This window comes from Pongo pygmaeus, chromosome 23, assembly GCF_028885625.2.
Source record: "Pongo pygmaeus isolate AG05252 chromosome 23, NHGRI_mPonPyg2-v2.0_pri, whole genome shotgun sequence".
Taxonomy (NCBI): Eukaryota; Metazoa; Chordata; class Mammalia; order Primates; family Hominidae; genus Pongo; species Pongo pygmaeus.
This window is the reverse complement of record NC_085931.1, coordinates 37,441,772-37,462,719: the sequence shown is the minus strand read 5'-3', so window position 1 is coordinate 37,462,719 and position 20,948 is coordinate 37,441,772. Positions and strand designations below refer to the sequence as shown.

The following is a 20,948-nucleotide window of genomic DNA, read 5'->3' as shown; positions in this document are numbered from 1 at the left end:
TCTGTAATTGGGGTTAATCCCAGAAACTTCATCCTTATACAGAGGAGTACAGGAAACAGTCAGGAAAATGCAAAAAAAAAAAAAAAAAAAAAAAAAAGATATAATGAAGGAAACAATAATAATAATAAATGCTCAGAGTGGAGCCACCAGCATGGTGGGCCATCCCCCTTCTCTGCCCCCACCCTCTGGCAGACAGCCCATTCCTGGGGGTTTGGGGGGGGCACAGAACTGCCCCAGATGACCTGGCTTTGAAGCCCAGACCGGTGGGTGGGCCCCCACCACAGGCATCTTGGCCCCAGTTCTAGTGTCTACCCCATCTTGCTGTTCCTGCCCACACCCCACCCACCAAGTCTTGGCCCAGGATAAAAGGCCAAGGAGAGGCTGGGAAGCGAGGGGGTGCTGGGTGGGTGGAGGGACAGAGGCAAAGCTGGCTCCAGGCCACGGAGAGCTCAAGACAGAGCTGGGCTCCATGGGGAACCCAGACCCCTGAAGAAGAGGCAGGAGCCTATCCAGACGTCCCCCCAATACACCCTGCCTGGGACTAGGGAGCCGACTGCAGGTGACCTAGCTGAGCAGCTCCCCAGGCTCCCTCTGACCCCAGCTCTACTGTGAGTTCCCACCGTGTGACTGCGTTGAAGTCATTTGTTCCACCTGGGCCTTGGTTTCTCCATTTGTGAAATGAGAGGATTGGGCCCTGTGATTTCTGGCGTCTGTTCTGCCATCCTGAGGCTTGATGGCCCCACCTTGACCTCTGTCTCTCTGTCTCTTGCTCCTTCACTGTCCATGTCCCCTGTGCCTCTCTGTGTCTCTGTCTCCACCTCTCTCTTTGTCTGTTACTTCTATCTGCCTCCTTACTTCTCTCTCCTTGCCTTGGTTTCCCTATCTCCCCCGTACCCTACCTTCTGTTCCGATCCATTGGAACCACCTTGAGTCACCAGTTATTGATTGAGAACCCACGATGTGCCAAGCTCTACCTAGCCAGGCCCAGCTAGGTGCTGGGGCCAGTGGTGAACAAGATGTGGTGGGCATATGGGGCTTCGCAGGGCAGGAGGCTCTGAGACAGGCAGTCATATTCCTGGCCACCAGTACTGTCCTCCGGGTCAGATAACGTGACCTGGGTAGAGGCAGGGAACTGGGGTGGCGAGAGGGGTCACTACCGATAGGTCAGGAAAGGATGGGGCCCAATGTGGGTAAAAGAAAAAGACCCAGGTCTCCAATATCCAACCAAGCTGAGCACAGTGCGACTCCCCCATTCCCACCCCAACCTACAAAGAGGAAGTCAGGCCAGGGGGCCTCAGGACAAGGTCAAGACTGGACAGCAGGAGAAGGAAGCACACAGGCCCAGAGCTGGCTGGCCTGAGCTGGCTCTGACCTCTCTGTGCCTTCACTTTCCTCTTCTGTGAAATGGGCATAATGAAAGTACCAAATAAGGCAGATTGTCCTGGGGACTGACTGAGATAACACGGGTTCGGCACACAGTAAGCACTCCGTAAAAAAGGCTGTCCATATCAAACCCACATCTGCCTTTACAAAACGCTTCTGCGCTCATTGTCACCTTCTTTTCTGTGTGGCATCCAATAGGGACACGTGCCCACCTTATAATTGCAGACACAGAGGCCCCCCTAGGGGTAGAGACCTACCAAAAGCCACACAGCGCACAGTGGCTGAGTCAGGATTCAAACTCTGGTCTCCTGCCTCCCAGGGTCTCCGCTTTTCCCTGCCCCATGTTGGCAGCCAGCAGGGACCCTTTTGGGAGCCCATCCCTGGCTGGGGTTGTTGAGAAAGGAGTCGGGGTAGGGTTGGAAGGTGAAGCTGCTGTGGCCAGGGTTTCTGCTGTGTGTGCTGGTCTCACAAAGGAAACTGCTGCTGTCTGCAGTGATCCAGGCGAGGTCAGGGCCCCAGTCCCCCACTCCCTGCCCAGGCCTGCTGAGCCAGCTTCCCCTTTGTGCCACAGACTATAGGGCCTGATGTCTGCCAGACTATAAAATGGGGGGTCGGACTCTAGTCACCCATAGCACCTGCCCGCCTGCCTGTCCTCCAGCAGGAAGTAGCAAGTCCCCAGGTAAGAGGGAACCCACAGCGCAGCTGAGAGCTGAAGGGGAGGGGAAGAGAAAAGGGAGACAGAGAGAGGGAGGCAGAGATAGCAGTGCCATGAGAGTCAGAGAGCAGGGCCATGGAGAGAAAGACGGAAGTGGAGAGAGGAAGAAAGGGAGGGAGAAGGAGAGGGGAGAGAGCGAGAAAAGACAGAAATAAACAGAGAGAGAAGTAAAGATAATTAAAAAAGAACAGATAGAGAGATAAGCAAAGATACAATGAGGGCGAGATAGTAGGGGAGAGAGAGAAACAGACAGGAAGATAGGCAGAAAGAGGGAGAGACGTAAGAAACAGAGAGGCAAAGAGAGGGAGGAGAGCAGGAACAGAGGGAGAGGGTGAAGCGGGGAGAGAGAGAGAATGAGAACATCTCCAGGAAGGCATGAGTCCAGCTGCCAGCCCTGGGGGAGTGTTTAAAGCCACAGATGTGGCCCAGATGTCTGGCCTCACCCCTGGTGAACAGGGCACCCCAGAATACGCACAGCCTTCCTGGAGGAGGCTGGCGGAGGGATGTGCTTATCCCAACTAGCTCCTCCTTACAGAATGTGTTCGGGAATCAGCTTGACCAGAGGGTCTTAATCTGTGCTAGCAGGGGGTCCTCAAATCCCTTAACATTGTCTCCAAAGTTAAAGGGGGCATTATTTTTGTCTGGGGACAAAGTTGAGGTATTCATCAAACATTCAAAGGAGTCCATGACCCCAAAGCAACAAGGAACCACTGGAATTGACCAAAGCTCTCTCCACCCAAAGCCTACCCAGCCCCAGTCCTCATTTTCAGAACCCTCAACATGCAGTAAATACATCCTCTTGGGTCCTCCCATATGCCCCAGTCCCCGGCCTGTATTTGCACCCATACACCAACCCCTCAGAGAAAGCAGACTGAGAAAGGAGCTGGGAGCATGCATTCATTCATTCTCTGAACAAATGTTAATTGGGCATCTCCTATGTGCCAGGTGCAGAGCAAGTGTTAGGGATGGACGGGGAATAAATCAGATTAAGCAAATGGCAGAGCACTTTAAGAGCCCAGTTGCTGGCTCCGTTTCTTTGAGTTGAAATCACAGCCCTACCACTTAGTAGCTGTTTGGGCCTGAGCTGGTCCCCTTCCTTCTCCAGCCCCCTGCTGCTCAGAGGGGATCATGATAGCAGCTACTCCATGGGGTTAGGGTCATGGTCAGGGTTAATTAATGTATGTCACAGTGCCTGGCACACCTTAAGTATTCCCAAATGGGACTTCTTGTTGTTAGTCTAGGGAGGCAAATTGGAGTTGAACAACAAATCAGCGTGATAAGCAGTGTGGAAAATTGCAGGGGGCTAAGGAAGGACTTAGCGGGGTAATGGAGGTTGGAACAGCTGGTGGAGGGAACCGCGTGGTCAAAAACCTGGGGGAAGGATATATGTGGGATGGGTGGCCCCCAGACGGGAAGGTCTTGGCTGGGGAGTAGGAATGAAAGAAAAACTTCCAGGCTGAAACGTTTCAGAAGGAGATAGAGAGGAAACGAGCTCCAAGGAGGCTGAAAGCACAGGATATGGGGCTATGAGGGCAGGAGGCAGTTTGCGGGTGTCATCCCTGAAGGCCAGGGTTTCTTTACAGACTTTTGCAGGCGGGAACCATGTCTCAGGCTGCAAAGGCCTCGGCCTCGGCCACAGTGGCGGTGAACCCAGGGCCTGACACCAAGGGGAAGGGGGCCCCACCTGCAGGAACATCCCCTAGTCCCGGCACCACTCTGGCGCCAACAACCGTGCCTATTACCAGCGCCAAGGCAGGGGAACTGCCTCCTGGGAACTACAGGGTAAGGACCTGGGGGTGCAGTGGCTGGGTGCCATGCCTTCTCTCCTTCCTTCCCTCCTCCTCTTTCTCTTCCTCCTCTTCCTCTTTCACCTCTTACTCTTCCGCACCTCTTTCTCCTCCTTTTTCTTGGCTTATTTTCTCTCCTTTCTATTTACTCTCCCTTTTCTTCTTCTCCAGCTCCCCCGACTCTCATCCTCTGTCTCTATTCTCTTTTTCCCTCACTTTGGCCTCCTCCTTCCTCCTCCTTCTGGGACACAAGTGTGGCCCAGCCGATCTGGGAGCCCAGAAAATAGCCATGGGTTCTGACACACTTGGAGAAAGTGGGGCCGGGCGCGGTGGCTCATGCCTGTAATCCCAGCACTTTGGGAGGCCGAGGCAGGTGGATCACCTGAGGTCAGGAGTTCGAGACCAGCCTGGCCAACATGGTGAAAACCTGTCTCTACTGAAAATACAAAAATTAGCCAGGCATAGTGGTGGGCGCCTGCAATCCCAGCTACTTGGGAGGCTGAGGCAGGAGAATCACTTGAACCCAGGAGGCGGAGGTTGCAGTGAGCTGAGATCGTGCCACTGTACTCCAGCCTGGGCAGCAGAGTGAGACTCCATCAAAAAAAAGAAAAGAAAAGAAAGAAAAAGGAGACCTATTGTCGAGTTGTGTCATAACAACAACCAAAACATACCACTTCACAGCTGAAGGGACACCTGGCAATCAGGCTACACCTGCACACGCACATGCTTAGAGTTTATCGAAAGCAAGAAAAAAAAAAGAAGAAAAGGAAGTGGGCTGGCTTAGCAGCAGGGAACCAGCTGTCCTTGGAGGCTCACTGGGGCAGCAGGATGGCCTCAGACCCTGAAAATTGCTCGAGGTGGTCTGGGCTGAAAGGGATCCTGTGGAGCAAGGTGTCCAGTCCCCTGGGATTTGGTTTGGTGTGGTTTCAACCTCAGGTCACAGAAGTAGGCCATTTTGCAAGCCCTAGTTTATGACACGCTCTCATGTGGTCTGTGCGTGGCAGGCTTTTATTTATGTACCTATTTAATCATTAGTTTTCTTTAATTTCTAACAATGCAACATGCACCTACAAACCCACCACCCATATAAAAGCCAGGACTTTGTTAAAAACTTTCTACCTAACTCTAAGGTGTCTCCCTTGAGTCCATCATTTTCCTCCCCAACTCCAAGAAATACCATCCTATCGTCAACCTGTGTCTGTAATCTGCTTGCTTGCTTTTGTATACAATTTTATGCATTATTCCTTTAAAAATGTATACACACATACACACGTATATTTATTTACTTGTTTTATTTATTCATTTATTTTGAGACTGAATTATGAGACAGGGTTTTGCCATATTATCCAGGCTGGTCTCGAACTCCTAGCCTCAGCCTCCCCAAGTGCTGGAATTACAGGTGTGAGCCACCGCAACTGGCCGATTTACTTGTTTTTAACTTATAGAAATATGCAATGTGATTATTCTGGGCTTTTCTTTGTACTTTTCACTTACTATGAGATCCCTAATATCCATCCATATTGTTGCGCATGACTGCGGGCCATTCATTCTGGCTGCTGCCTGATATTTCAGAGCGTGACCATCTCTTTCCTGCTAAGCATGATTTCAGTGGTTGCTAGCTTTGCTCTCGTGAACAGCATGGCTTGGACGTTCTTATCCCTGTCTCCTGGTATCGGGGAGCCTGCCCCGATATTCACATAGGTTCTTTTCTATCTTTCCTAAGCGTCAGCCAGCTTGAGAAATAAAGGGACAGAGTATAAAAGAGAGAAATTTTAAAGCCAGGCATCCGGGGGAGACATCACATGTCGGTAGGTTCTGTGATGCCCCACAAGCTGCAAAAACCAGCAAGTTTTTATTAGAGAGTTTCAAAAGGGGAGGGAGTGTGCAAATAGGTGTGGGTCACAGACATCAAGTACTTTACAAGGTAATAGAATATCACAAGGCAAGTGGAGGCAGGGCAAGATCACAGGACCATAGGACTGAGGCAAAATTAAAATTGCTAATGAAGTTTCGGGCACCATTGTCATTGATAACATCTTATCAGGAGACAGGGTTTTAAGATCAACAGGTCTGACCAAAATTTATTAGGCAGGAATTTCCTCTTCCTAATAAGCCTGGGAGCGCTACGGGAGACTGGAGTCTATCTCACCTCTGCAGTCTCGACCATAAGAGATGACCACGCCCAGGGGGGTCAGTTTAGAGACCTACCCCCAGGTGTGCATTCTCTTTCTCAGGGATGTTCCATGCTGAGAAAAAGAATTTCTCCCATTTGCTTTTGAAAGAAGACAAATATGGCTCTGTTCCGCCCGGCTCACCGGCAGTCAGAGTTTAAGGTTATCTCTCTTATTCCCTGAACAATTGCTGTTATCCTGTTCTTTTTCAAGGTGCCCACATTTCATATTGCTCAAACACACATACTGTACAATTTGTGCAGTTAATGCAATTATCACATGGTCCTGAAGCGACATACATCCTCCTCAGCTGACAGGATTAAGAGATTAAAGTAAAGACAGGCATAGGAAAGCACAAGGGTATTGATTGGGGAAGTAATAAGTGTCCATGAAATCTTTACAATTTATGTTTACAGATTGCAGTAAAGACAGGCATAAGAAATTACAAAAGTATTAATTTGGGGAACTAATAAAGATCCATAAAATCTTCACAATCCACATTCTTCTGCCATGGCTTCAGCCAGTCCCTCCATTTGGGGTCCCTGACTTCCCACAACATCCTGGGGCACACATACAGGAGTTTCTCTTGGGCAATCAAGGGTAGAAGTGGAAGTGCTGGGTCATGGTTATATGAACCTCCTCTTCTTACAGCTGGGGAAACTGAGGCTCAAAGAAGGCAGACAATTGTGCCTTGGTCCATGTGAATGGCAACGTTGTCCCAACTTGGGACAGCAAGTGGACAAGGAACCAAACATGAGGCTTAGTGAGGAGAGATTAGCTCAAGTTTTCCCCTATGTTGTGGAGGGTTGGATTTGCAAGTGTCTCCTGAGCATCAGCTCTGTGGCAGGTACTGGGGCTGGGGCTGGAGATACAGAAATTGATCAACCTCAGGCCCTGCCCTGGAGGAGCCCTTGGTCTTTGGAGGGGCTGGGTAATGGGAGGGAGGGAGTGCAGAGAGAGAGGGAGACCCCAAAGCAAAACAGCAGTGACTGTGTGGTGGGTTAGTTGTGCTGCTAATGGGGAGAGGACAGTGGGGGATGCTTACCCAAGGCCAATGGAGGAAGGGGCAATCAGAGAAGGCTTCCTGGAGAAGGTGGCACCTGAGCCTAAAACAGAATAACGAGCTGGAATATGAATTAGGGAACTTCAGTTAGGCAGTGGGAGCTCCAAGCTGGATATGTGTGGTGGAGAAGGCATTCCAGGCAGGAGGAATAGCACAAAGAAAGGCCTGAAAGGGAGGTTCATAAGTTCCTAATGATGGTGCAGATCTTAGCTTCAGAATTAGGGCATGAGGCCAGGTGCAATGGCTCATGCCTGTAATCCCAACACTTTGGGAAGCCAAGGCAGGCCAATCACTTGAGCTCAGGAATTCGAGACCAGCCTGAGCAACATGGCAAAATCCTGTCTCTACAAAAAATAGCCAGGCATGGTGGTGGGTGCCTGTAATCATAACTACTCGGAGGCTGAGGTGGGAAGATTGCTTGAGCCTGGAAGGCGGAGGTTGCAGTGAGCCATGATTGCACCACTGCACTTCAGCTGGGGCGACAGAGTGAGACTCAGAAAAACAAACAAACAAACAAAAAACAAAAAACAGTAAAGAATTGGGGGATGGGAGGACAGGATCATTTCACAAACTGTGGCTCATCACACTTTTATGTGACTCCTGCACTGCCGGCTTTTAGTTATGTAGATACTCAACGAATTTTTGATTCCCCCCTCACTCTGCCCTCGGCATGGGGGCTTCTCTCCTGCAGCTGGTGGTCTTCGAACTGGAAAACTTCCAGGGCCGTCGAGCAGAATTCTCGGGGGAGTGCTTGAACCTGGGAGACCGTGGCTTCGACCGTGTGCGCAGCATCATTGTCTCCTCGGGACCGTGAGTGCTGGGCAGAGGAGGGGCACACTCTCTGCCACAGTAAAATGACCACACAACAGTAGCTGCCATTTCTCCAGCATCTGCTCTGTGCCTGCGGCCGTTCGTACTCCTGGCACATATGTTATTTCCAATCCTCATATCAAACTGAAGAGGGAGGAATTGTTCTCAATCTCATTTCACAGATGAAGAAACTGAGGCTCAGAGAGGTGATCCAATTAGCATAAGATCACACTGGCAGTAAGCCATGGTTCTGGGCTCTAGAGAAATGCTGCTTCTACTATAGCAAAAACTCTAGCCCATCACCGAGGGCAGAGAGAGGCCAAAGAGTGAAGTGTCCACTCGCTGTCCCCTCTCCTGGGCGTCCAGCTGCCTGGGAGTAATGATAAGCATCCGTGGCGCACCCACCAGGTGCCAGGCACTGACTCGGGACCGCACCTAGATGATTCACAGTGCTGTAGGAGGGAAAGGCTATTCTTATGCCCACTTGACAGATGGAAAGACTGAGGCTCAGAGGGGGTAAGTCTCTTACCCAAGGTCACCTATTGGTAAGTGGCACAGCCAGGATTCAATTCAGGTTGATTGAGTTCATTCCTAAAGCTCTTAATCACCATGCTTCACTGCCTGTTCCTGTCTCTGTGGGCATCTCTGGGCCTTAGTGACTCCCATATAAAACAGGGATAGTCATCCTTGGGCAGAGCGGTTGCCCTATGTCCAGCCTGTGTGTGCTGAGGTCAGGGTGCAGGGGCAGCCCCAGGACAAGATCCACGCGGCTCGTTTGCTCTTGTCTCCCCACTTTGAAAGCCTGCAAGGGTTCCAGTCATCCTGTATTCTGAGCCCATTCCAAGATGAGCTTTGAGGTCAGACAAGCCTGGGTTTGAGTCCTGACTTCCCCTGTTTGCCTTGTTCAGTGTGCAAGCCTCAGTTTCCCCATCTTTGAAATGGGGAGAATGATGGCCCTCACCACTCCTCACAGGATTATGCTGAGGTCTGAGGGAGATCATACAGCATGGGCCTGTTACCTTGTGGGCACCCAAACATGGCAGGTGACTCTGATGGTCACATACCCACCTCCCTGCCCTGTGAATTTAGCCAACTTATCCTGGAGCCTACCTGGGACCATTTCTACCTCCTGCACCCACTGCACCCTCAGTGTGGTCAACACAGCCTCAGCTCCACCCTCAGCCCCAAAACCCAGCTGGAAGCAGAAGCTACCGGATGTGGCCAGCATGGGTTTTCAGGCTTTTTTTGGTACCAGTGACTCAAACCCAGAGTATTTCTCCTCAAACAAAGATGCAGCTGGTGTCTGACGTGTGCCTTGGAGCTGTGCCTGATGGGCATGGAAATGGGCCTGTGGTCCGGGGGCCTGGGTCTGTGTGGGCGCTGGCAGACCACGGGAAAAACAGAATGAAGAGGGTGAGGTAGGCATGGGGAAATTGAGGAGGCCTGCCTGCCTGAAACCCAGGAGACTGCAGCCCGACACCCGACACCATCATGTGACCTTAGGCTGGGGACTTAACCCCTCTTAGCCTCAGTTTCCATATCTTATAAATTAAAATTCCTGCCCTACCCTCTCTCCTTGTTTACAGGTTGAAATCAGCCATGGGAGATAAGAAAAGGCATAGATATAAACATTTAAAATTTAGATCCTCACTGGTCCTGCTCAAGAAGATAGGGGAGATTTTAGGGGGACCTTGGGCATGGTGGCAAGACCACATCAGTGTCTGTTTTTCCAGAAGCCTAGACGTCCAGTTTCCTTCTCCCTTTAATCAGGAACAGTATTAATTTGGAGGCTTACTCTGTGCTGTATCTGTTCCATGCATTCCCTCTTTTAGGCCCTCATAATCTCCCAACAAGGTAGATGCAACAAAGTAGATGTGTCACTTCTTCTCTGTTACTAAAGCTTAGCAGGTGTAAGTGCTGCCCAAATTCATGTAGCAAATGGCAAAGCTTGGATTAGAACTCAGGTCTGTCTCCTTCCAGGGTCTGTTCTCTTAACTCCTACATGAAACCACCTTCCAAGGCTCCCTTCTTATTCACCCATGCATCTAGCCACCCATTTATTCATCATCCATCTACTTACCCATCCATCTACCCATTCGTCTATTGATCTATCCATACATACATCCATTCTCCATTTATACACACGTACCCCCCGTGTATTCTCCATCACCCACCCATCCATCTATAAATCTATCCATCTACCCACCCATCCATCTACCCATCTACCTATCCATCCATCCAACCATCCCTTCATCCATCCCTTTATCCATGCATCCATTCATCCGTCCATCTACCCATCCACCTATACATCTATTCAACCATCCTTTCATCCACCCATCCATCCACCCATTCATCTGTCCATCCATCCATCTATTCTCCCATTTATTTCTCTTCTACTCCAGACCAGACAGGGCTGAGGCAAATGCAACTCTATTCTGGGAAGACAAACATATCTTTAATTTACTCCAATGTGGTTAACTCATCTCTCAGACAAAGACCTGAGGCTCCTGTGATGCATTCTGTCTCAGCCCACGGTGATAGCCCATCATCCTTATCTCCTTCTGGGGAGAGCAGGGTCCCAGCAGTCCCCTGGGAGAAGATGCTAGTGTCAGTGTCCTCTCATCCATCTCTTTTTTCCTGAGAACTCTTGAACACGCAGGGAGCAAAGGTCAAGGAGTTCCTTAGTCTCAGCTTTCTCATCTGTGGAATGGGGATTGTCTTATCTACCCCACCTGCACTGCCACAATCCCTGGTGCCTCTAACACAAGCTCACTTCTTATCCTTAATCAATCTTCACTGGGAAAGCCAGGAAAATCTTCCATCTAATTTCAAACTTCTAATTAGTCCATGTAAGGAATCTAGCACCTTCATATGCGCTATCACATTATATTATCATAGGTATCTGAGGGTAGATATCACCATCATTCCTTTCCCATTGCCTCATACTAGTTGCTGACTGTCTCCCAAATGCCAGGCCAATATTACTCAGCAAGGATGCAAACACCTGTATCAATTTTTCCCTTGCCCCTGTACTTCCAAGACTGTCGTTCATTTAATATATTTCATTTAAAATGATCCTGCTAAACACAAATAAACACATTTTAAAAGAACCCTCACACCGCTTTTTATAAATGGAAGGCTAGTATTATTTCCTATAAGTAAAAGGTGTCCATACAAAATTAACAATAAAGACAAAAGTGGTATTATTATGTTGCTATTACACCATTGTCTGCTGGAGGTTCTGGGCTAGTGGTCTTTTCTCTCTTTGTTACAAAAGAAAAAAAGGAGAGATTAGTAAGTGTTAAAGGCACATTAACATCAAACAGAGCCTTTCTCCTAGCTGGCGTCAAGTTTAAAATGTCTATGTGTTCCTTGGCTCCAAGTCCTGATAGTACTTGAAGCATGTATGAACCCTACATCTAGAGAAACAGTGTGCTCAGATAATCACACACATTTATCTCACTTAATCCTTCACCAACTCCAAGGAAACAGGCATATGAGTGTAGATGAGAAACAAAGGCTCAGAGAGGTAAAGTCACTTGCCCATAGTCACACAGCCTGTAAGTGTCAGAGCCTAAAATCAAACCCAGACATGTTCAGCCCCCTTTGGACTTTCCTACTGGCCTCAGGGCTGCCTTGCCAGGGGAGAGAGAAAGGCAAGTAGGGAGTGGGGGCTTCTACTAACCATTTGTCTCCTGTCTGCCTCATGGTCCTTCTTGTATCCAGCTGGGTCGCCTTTGAGCAGTCCAACTTGCGCGGGGAGATGTTCATCCTGGAGAAGGGCGAGTACCCTCGCTGGAACACATGGTCTAGCAGCTACCGCAGTGATCGGCTCATGTCCTTCCGGCCCATCAAAATGGTGAGTGGCTCTCCGGCTGGGGCTGGAGAATCAGCCAGGCGGGGCAGGGCAGGTTAAGTCTGAGATCTGACAAGGGCAAGAAGGAGGTGATGGTGGGTAGGGAGGCGTGGCAGCCTCTGAGTTGTCAAAGGACTGTGGATTCTTGAGCTCATCAATTCATCAGTGTCCTTAACACACTCACTACATACCCAGCTAGGAACCCTGGGCAAATGATAAACACAAAAGCTTCCAAGTTAGAGCTAAAAACCTCAGCATCTTCCTTGATTCTCTTGATATCCCTGGCTGCACATTTAGACCTTACTGGGAGCTTTTTTTTTTTTTTTTCCAAAGATGGGGTGTTGCTGTGTCCCCCAGGCTGGAGTACAGTAGTGTGACCATACCTCACTGCAGCCTTGAACTCCTGGCCTCAAGTGATCCTCCCACCTGGGCCTCCTAAAGTGCTAGGATTACAGCCGTGAGCCACCATGCCAGGCCTGGGGAAGCTTTTCAAATTTCAGTGCCCATTCAAAACACCAAACATGCTGGTTGCAGATCATGCAATGGCTAAGAAGAGGGATATTGTAGCTGGGCATGGTGGCCCACGCCTGTAATCCCAGCACTTTGGGAGGCCGAGGTGGGTGGTTACCCAAGGTCAGGAGTTCAAGACCAGCCTGATCAACATGGCGAAACCCTGTCTTTACTAAAAATACAAAAATTAGCCGGGCGTGGTGGCGCATGCCTGTAATCCCAGCTACTAGGAAGGCTGAGGCAGGAGAATTGCTTGAACCCAGGAGCCAGAGGTTGCAGTGAGCTGAGATTGCGCCATTGCACTCCAGCCGGGGTGACAGTGCAAGACTCCATCTCAAAAAAAAAAAAAAAAAAAGAAGAGGGATACCGTAGAAATGCAGTTTGAACCTCTTAATAATAAGACAATATACTGAATTAGTTTCTTATAATATTTAACTAAGTCAACTTCCAGAAGATTCAAGGTCAAAATGGTGGCGATATCTCCAAGTGATTCACAGTTTTTTCCAGAATTAAGTTGATGATGAATCATGAACCAGCTACATCTTACTCACCAATGTTAGTTGCTGATGGTAATCGACTTTTGTCTTCCATGATGGGAACATTTATAAGAATTTTCATGAATGTGCATTTGAGGCTATCAAGTGCCAACCACCAGCTGTTTTGACATCACCAAATTTATCTTAATGGATTATTCAAACAGATCATTCCCAATGCTTTTCGCAGAATGTAAGACTGAATTATTTGCCTTCATGATGCACTCTGTGTAAGAATTCACAGATGTCTCTCTCAATCATTGAATGGTTCTTATATACCAACCTATGTTAAGGGGTTTGTTTGGAAGAGTGATCAACCAGGGCATTTCCAGTAGCTTCTAGAAGCTTGCTATTCAACATAATACGCACTAGCCATATGTGGCCATTGGACACTTGAATTTTGGCTAAATGGAGATGTGTCTTAAGTGTAAAATACACATTAGGTTTTGAATACATAGTAAAAAAAATTTTTAAGAATGTCAACAATGCATTGATATCATTATATTGTTACATATTGAAATTATAATATTTTAGGTATATTTGTTTAAATAAAATATGTTATTAGAAATGTTTAGAAATCTCAAAGCCTAGACCCCACCCCAGACCAATTAATTCTGAATCTCTGGGGCTGGGACTCCGGCACTGCTATCTTTTCTATGCCCTCTAAGTAGTCTGTCTGTGCAACCAGGGCTGAGATCCAATGGTCTAATTCAGGGGTGCCCAATATTTTGGCTTCCCTGGCCCACGTTGGAAGAATTGTCTTGGGCTACACATAAAATACACTATCACTAACGATAGCAGATGAGCTTTAAAACAATTGCAAAAAAAATCTCATAATGTTTTAAGAAAGTTCACAGATTTGTGTTGGGCCGCATTCAAAGCCATCCTGAGCCACATGTGGCCTGCAGGCCGCAGGGTAAATAAGCTTGGTCTAACCCTTCCTCTCTCTGCCCTGCCACAGTCCTGGTCCAGGCCACCATCATCTCTGACCTGATCAGCTTCAGCTCTCTCTCTGCTGGGTTCCCTGACTCCTTTCCAGACCCCTGTCGTGGGAAGTTAGAGGGATCTTTTCAAAATAAAAAAAAAAAATAAACCTGACCATCTTCTACTTGAACCCAGGCATTTTGGTTGGCCTGTTTCTATTTTCCCTTTTTTTTTTTTGTGAGACACGTCTAACTCTGTCGCCCAGGCTGGAGTGTAGTGGCACGATCTGGCTCACTGCAACCTTCACCTCCCTGGGGCAAGCAATTCTCCTGCCTCAGCCTCCCAAGTAGCTGGGATTATAGGTGTGCACCACCACGCCCAGATAATTTTTGTATTTTTTGTGGAGACAGGGTTTCATCATGTTGGCCAGGATGGTCTCAAACTCCTGATCTCAAGTGATCTACCCGCCTGGTTCCCCCAAAGTGCTGGGATTACAGGTATGAGCCAGTGCACCCAGCCAGTCGGCCTGTTTCTGCCAGGCTCTGGTTCTAGGCTCTGAGTGCAAAACTGTGCGTCAAACAGACTAGGTCCCTGTCTTCATGGGACTTAAGCTACCCAGGGAGGCAGCTATCAAAAAGCTAATCATAAAAATCCATCTACAATTGCAAACTGTGGTAGGTGCTACACAAAGGCCATGCAAGCTAACTAGGAAAGCAGAAGCAGGAACTGGGGGCTCAGATATTGTTAGAGGTGGGAGTGGTCAGGGGGTGGTCAGGGAAGCCAGCTCCCAAAGTTTGGAAACCAACTCAGCCATGTGAAGAGCAGATGGTAAAGCCTTCCAGGGAACAGTATGTGCAAAACTCCTGGAGCAACGATGGACTGGTGGGACCAAGAAAATTAAAGGTGACCAACAAAGCTGCAGCAGAGGGAGTGGAGGAGAGAGGGAGGCAAGATGGGAGGGGAGGTGCTGGTGGAGGCCAGGGTCTTGCAGGGTCTCATAGGTGATGGCAAGTTTAGTCTTGACCCCTCTAGCAGTGGGGAGCCATTGACTAACAACTTCCCAAGGCCCTCAAGACTGTAACAGTAATAAGTAATCATTGTTGTACTTTTACCACTGGCTAGTAATTGCACTAAGGGCATTTGTCTTGCCATGCCCCAAAGGGTCCCCTGTGCTTACATCCCTGCCTGGCACTTTGCACTTGCCTTCTTGCACCCTATGTGCACCTGTGGCCACACAGATATTGTTTTTGCACATTCCCACCTCCCAGCTTTTGCCTATGCCTTCTCTGCCTCAGTGCCTTCCCTCAACCCTCCTTCCCTTCTCAGCTTTGTGCACTCCTCCTTAACCTCCAAGGCCCCTCTCTAGTGTCACTTCTTCCATGAAGCCTTCCCTGATCTGCTCTCCTTTTCTCTGGAAGAATTAACAAGTTCTTTCTTCATCTATAATCTTCTACTGGAGTCTTTCACAGAAGGGTGCACTTACATCCTGGGCTCTTCCTCCTAGTGGTGGTGAATAACAGTAGATAATCACAGTGTCCATTTTTAAGTACCAACTACGTACTGGGTATACTACCTGCCTTTTACATAATCCCTACAACTGTCCTATGCGACAGGCTATGATAACATGCATTTTAAAAGTAAGGAAACTGAGACTCAGAAGTAGATAATGACTGGCCTAAGGCCACACAGCTGGGAGTTGCTGGGGCTGGGATTTGAACCCAGGTCTGTGGGTTTGAACCTAGACACTGAGGTTGGCAGCACTCTGCTATTTCCTGTTCATCTCTTTGACTCTTCAAACCCTTGGGCCTAAAACAGTGCATGATGACTTTTGAAAAGATGGATGATCCCTGCCCTCAGAAATAACAGACAAACTTTAAAAACAAGATACAGGGTCATGAAAGCATTAAAAATAAGTGCAAGACAGAACTGAATCATGTGCCCAAATTCAAGGGTGGGCCTGGTTGTTTGTTTGTTTGTTTGTTTTTTGAGACAGAGTCTTGCTCTGTCACCCAGGCTGGAGTGCAGTGACGCAATCTCGGCTCACTGCAACCTCTGCCTCCCAGGTTCAAGCGATTCTCCTGCCTCAGCCTTCCAAGTAGCTGGGACTACAGGTGCATGCACCACGCCCAGTTAATTTTTTTTTTTTTTTTTTTTTTTTTGGTATTTTTAGTAGAGATGGGGTTTCTCCATGTTGGTCAGGCTGGTCTCGAACTCCTGACCTTGTGATCCCGCCCATCTCGGCCTCCTAAAGTGCTGGGATTACAGGCATGAGCCACCGCGCCTGGCCAGGCCTGTTTTATAGTTGGCACTCAACAGTGAGTTGAGTAGCCATGACAATCCCACAAAGCAATAGTAACCCTATTCTTTTTTGTTGTTGTTGTTTGAGACAGTCTTGCTCTGTCGCCCAGGCTGGAGTGCAGTGGCATGATCTTGCCTCACTGCAACCTCCGCCTCCCAGGTTCAAGTGACTCTCCTGCCTTAGCCTCCCGAGTAGCTGGGATTACAGGCACCTGCGACTGCACCTGGCTAATTTTTGTATTTTTAGTAGAGATGGGGTTTCACCATGTTGGCCAGGCTGGTCTTGGACTCCTGACCTCAGGTGATCTACCTGCCTCAGCCTCCCAAAGTGCTGGGATTACAGGTATGAGCCACCATGCCTGGCAATAACCCCATTCTATAGATGAACAAACTGAGGCTCTGAAGGAGGCAGAGTAAAATGCCCAAGATCACCAGCGCATAAACGTCAGAGGCAGGATTTGTTTTTTTGGTTTTTTTGTTTTTTTTTTTGCGACAGAGTCTCGCTCTGTCGCCCAGGCTGGATTGCAGTGGTGCGATCTCGGCTCACTGCAAGCTCCGCCTTCTGGGTTCACGCCATTCTCCTGCCTCAGCCTCCCGAGTAGCTGGGACTACAGGCGCCCACCACCATGCCCGGCTAATTATTTTTGTATTTTTAGTAGAGATGGGGTTTCATCGTGTTAGCCAGGATGGTCTTGATCTCCTGACCTTGTGATCTATCCTCCTCGGCCTCCCAAAGTGCTGGGATTATAGGCATGAGCCAGTGCGCCCGGCCTAGAGGCAGGATTTGAACCTAGATCTGTGTTCCACCAACGTTCCACATTTCACCTGGTTTGTAAGAAGCATTCACAAAAGGGCAATTGGTTAAACTCCTGATGGCACAGGGACACTGCTTAGGAATGAAATGTTTCTCTGAAAGGTTCTGCCTCTCCCTGGTGGTGTGATGTTGATCAATAAGCTTGACCTCTCTGAGCCTTTTTGTCCGTGATCATAATTTAAAAAATAATAAATACTTTTTTTTTTTTGAGACAGGGTCTTGCTCTGTCACCCAGGCTGGAGGGCAGTGGTGTAATCATAGCTCACTGCAGCCTCAACTTCCTGGGCTCAAGCAATCCTCCTGCCTCAGCCTTCCAAGTAGCTGAGACTACAGGCATGCGCCACCATGCCTGGCAAATTTAAAAAAAAATTTTTTTTTTGAGAGACAGGATCTTGCTATGTTGCCCAGGCTGGTCTTGAACCCTTGGCCTCAAGCAATCCTCCCACCTGGGCCTCTCAAAGTGCTGGGATTACAGACATGAGCCATGGCACCTGGCCAATAAATGCATTTATTGAGCACTTGGTGTATGCCAGGCATCATGCTCAGTGCTCTATATGGATACACTCATTTCATCCTCATGAGGACCCTATGACGTGGGAGTTGTCATCCCATTTTCCTTATGTCTCCTTCCAGACTAGACAGCAGTGGTCCCCGGAGAGTCGCCCAGCAGCCTGAACAGGCTCATCTCTCTCCCTCCACACCCAGAAGACCCCGCTAAGTTTCTCCTCTTTGTCCCATTTGTACTTCACACACCTGACCCGGCCTCTCTTTCCCCAGGACGCCCAGGAGCACAAAATCTCCCTGTTTGAAGGGGCCAACTTCAAGGGCAACACCATAGAGATCCAGGGGGACGACGCACCCAGTCTCTGGGTCTACGGCTTCAGTGACCGCGTGGGCAGCATAAAGGTCTCCAGTGGAACGTAAGCATCCCTCCTGCCAGGTCCATGTCCCCTGCTTCAAGCACAGGCAGAATCAGAGGCTGCTCCCCTTATAGGTTATAACATCAGATTCCTAGAGAAGGCCGTGGCCCCTACCACAGTCTCCCAGTGCTGGTTCCTGGGATTCAGCCAACAGAGCTCTATTCCTCTGGGGAATAGAATCATGCTTTGAGGAATTCCAGGTCAGTGTAAACAAATCAGCTCTAAAAAGCTGTTAGATGGAGAAAATAGGAGCTGCTAAGCCTAGTTGGGGTTGAAGGAATAATCAACTAAAAGGGCCGGAGCTGATGTGGAGTGATGAGGCTGGATGCACCCAGGGACAAGGAATATTCAGGGAAATCAGGAGCTTCTGGGAGAATGAACAGAATGAGTTCTGAGCAGTGAATTTGCATCATGAGATGGCCCTGACCCTGCTACTGACATGCTGAGGAACTTGAGTGAGCCTAAACACCTCTCTGCCTCTCAGTCTTGCCAGCTAGGCAATGGGCACACAAAACTCCCTGATCTAAGAGTGCTCTTTCTGCTCTAAACGCTCAGGATCTGAAGCTATCAAAACAGAGCCCCATGACCTTATGTCATGAGAATACATAGAAGGGCCGGATCAAAGGAGTCACTTTATCCACCCCCCTGCCTCCAAATGACCATGCCAGACACCCCTGATCTCCTCTAGGTAAATGTAAGGCTCTGTCTCTCCATTCCCAGACTTGTTCTGAGCTCCTGTAACACCATCAGGGCCATGGCCTTTTTCTTGTTCCTTTTTGCCTCCCTGAAACCTATATCCCTGCCATTCAAGTCATCTGAAATATACTGAGCCTTGTCTGTGAGCCAGGCACTGTGCTAGGTACACTGGGAAAAGCAGCGATGAATACAGCCAAAGTCCTACCTTCAAGAAACTTATTTGGCCTAGCAGGGGAAACCCAGATATACTTGTGAGATGGTGTCTAACAATACTAGGTAAAGAATGGGCCAGCCAGGACAACTGTGTTGCAGGAGGTCAGAGGAGGAGAGAAGATTTCTAGGATTTGGCTGTTTATGTTAGGGCAGAGGGCAGGTCAAAGGTTTATCTGCAGAGGCTGGAACTTAAACTGGGCTTTACAATATAGGGAGGGTGTCTGGCAGAGGCCTGGAAAGACCCTCTCAGCAAAGACAATGAGAGGAGTTAGAAATTAATCACTGATGATAACTTCTATTGAGTGCTTACTACGTACCAAGGACTGTGCTAACCACTTTAAATGAATAACTAGTAAATCTTTATAACAAACCAAGAAGGTGGGTGCATTATCATCCCCATTGTACAGACAGTACATTGAGGTTCTGATACCTTATCCACCTAGATTCTCACAGCTAGTAAATCAATGGCAGAGCTAGGATTTGAACCCAGGTATGTCTGATACCAGAGTATGTGTTCCCAGCTGCTACACACTGATGCACTTACCTACAAAGAAAACCTTTTTTTTTTTTTGAGATGGAGTCTTGCTCTGTCCCCCAGGCTGGAGTACAGTGGTGCAATCTCAGCTCACTGCAAGCTCCGCCTCCTGGGTCCATGCCATTCTCCTGCCTCAGCCTCCCGAGTAGCTGGGACTACAGGCGCCCGCCACCACACCCGGCTAATTATTTTGTATTTTTAGTAGAGACGGGGTTTCACTGCGTTAACCAGGATGGTCTCGATCTCCTGACCTTGTGATCCGCCCGTCTCAGCCTCCTTAGGCAGTGCTGGGATTACAGGCTTGAGCCACCGCGCCCAGCCAAGAAAACCAATTTTTTGAAATAACACTTCCTCTCTTTCATTTGCTTCATTGTTAACCAGTCCCTAAGTCCTATTCTTGCTTCCTTGGATTTGTTCTCTGAGCCCTGCATCATCACGTTTAATGGGATGTGTATTCATATCCCTACCATGCACAGGCAACTTGCTTAGCAAACACTTGAGGTGCATTCTCCATTTGGCTCCCCCCAACAATCTTAATAAAACCAGGCACTGTGACCATGCTCACTTCCTAGAAAACGAAACCGAGGCCTATTAGAGAGGCAAAGTCCTTGCCCCAGGGCACAGAGCAGGAAGGGATATAGCCAGGACAGAGGTGAGAGAGCAGCAGACTGCAGGGATCAATGAAGGACAAGCTGGTCTGGCAGGGGTCTGGGTGCCAGGCAACGAGGCTGGCTGTCTCCACTCTGTCCTTCTCACTTTCCTTTCAGATGGGTTGGCTATCAGTATCCCGGCTACCGCGGGTACCAGTACCTCCTAGAGCCTGGCGACTTCCGACACTGGAATGAATGGGGAGCTTTCCAGCCACAGATGCAGTCCGTGCGTCGCCTGCGTGACAAGCAGTGGCACCTCGAGGGGTCCTTCCCTGTCCTGGCCACAGAGCCCCCCAAGTGAGTCCACACCTCACTCTGCTACCTTGCCCCAACCCTTCTTCATGTTCAATTATTTCCCCTATTTTTCCCAGGCAAATAAAATTCCCTAAAGCCAAAATTTCTCCTGGATCTGTAAACAGATGTGTGCCTTGAGGTCCCCCACAGTTACTGGGATGTGACTTCCTCACTCTTAATAATTACAACGATAATAAAAGCAGCAAACACTGAAAAGTTCTTTCTGCCTTTTATGTGAGTCTACCAAATGTGTAGGCAGAAATGAATAAGGCCAAGTTCCTGCCGTCAAGGAGCTTGCTCCGCCTAGCAGGGGAAACCCAGATACACCTGTGAGATGCTGTCCAAGGATACTAGGTAAGAGATGGTCCAGCGAGGGCATTTGTGCAGCAGGTCAGAGGAGGCAGGTTGGTTTCTGGGTCCTGAATGGATGTGTTGGGGTGGAGGACAAGTACTTGGCCTTACTCATTATGAAGACTGCTCTAGGAGGTTGGTATTATACTTATTCTCATTTAACACATGAGCAAATTGAGGTTCAGAGAGGGGAAGTGATTTTCCCAAGGTCACACAGTTAGCAAGTCCAGACTTGAATTCAGGCTGTCTGGCTCCAGAGCCTGTACTCTTCAAGACAAATCTACAGATTTTTTCAAACTCTAGCCAGTTGAGCGTCCCCCTCAGGATTTTTTGCACTGTCTGCATGCCACCTGGTCTACTTTTGACAATATTTTTATTTAAATAGACTTATTTTTTGTCCTTAAATGCACTGATTTGTAAATAAA

At 48.7% G+C, this 20,948-nt stretch overlaps 2 protein-coding genes across 3 annotated transcripts in view; one reads left to right on the top strand and one right to left on the bottom strand.

Moving 5' to 3' along the window:
• CRYBA4 (crystallin beta A4) overlaps positions 1 to 20,948 on the bottom strand; it is a 39,628-nt gene that overhangs the window by 10,253 nt on the left and 8,427 nt on the right. For both annotated transcript variants that reach the window (XM_054469747.2, XM_054469748.2), the window contains exon 2: positions 11,615 to 11,854. In XM_054469747.2, the coding sequence (XP_054325722.1) occupies positions 11,615 to 11,617 (3 nt within the window). In that variant the 5' untranslated portion in view covers positions 11,618 to 11,854. The remainder of the gene's footprint in view (positions 1 to 11,614; positions 11,855 to 20,948) is intronic.
• CRYBB1 (crystallin beta B1) lies at positions 1,974 to 20,391 on the top strand. Its single transcript, XM_054469746.2, has 6 exons — positions 1,974 to 2,062; positions 3,682 to 3,880; positions 7,811 to 7,929; positions 11,656 to 11,788; positions 17,642 to 17,784; positions 19,996 to 20,391. The coding sequence occupies exons 2-6, from the start codon at positions 3,701 to 3,703 to the stop codon at positions 20,177 to 20,179; spliced, it is 759 nt and encodes a 252-aa protein (XP_054325721.1). The 5' UTR covers positions 1,974 to 2,062; positions 3,682 to 3,700; the 3' UTR covers positions 20,180 to 20,391.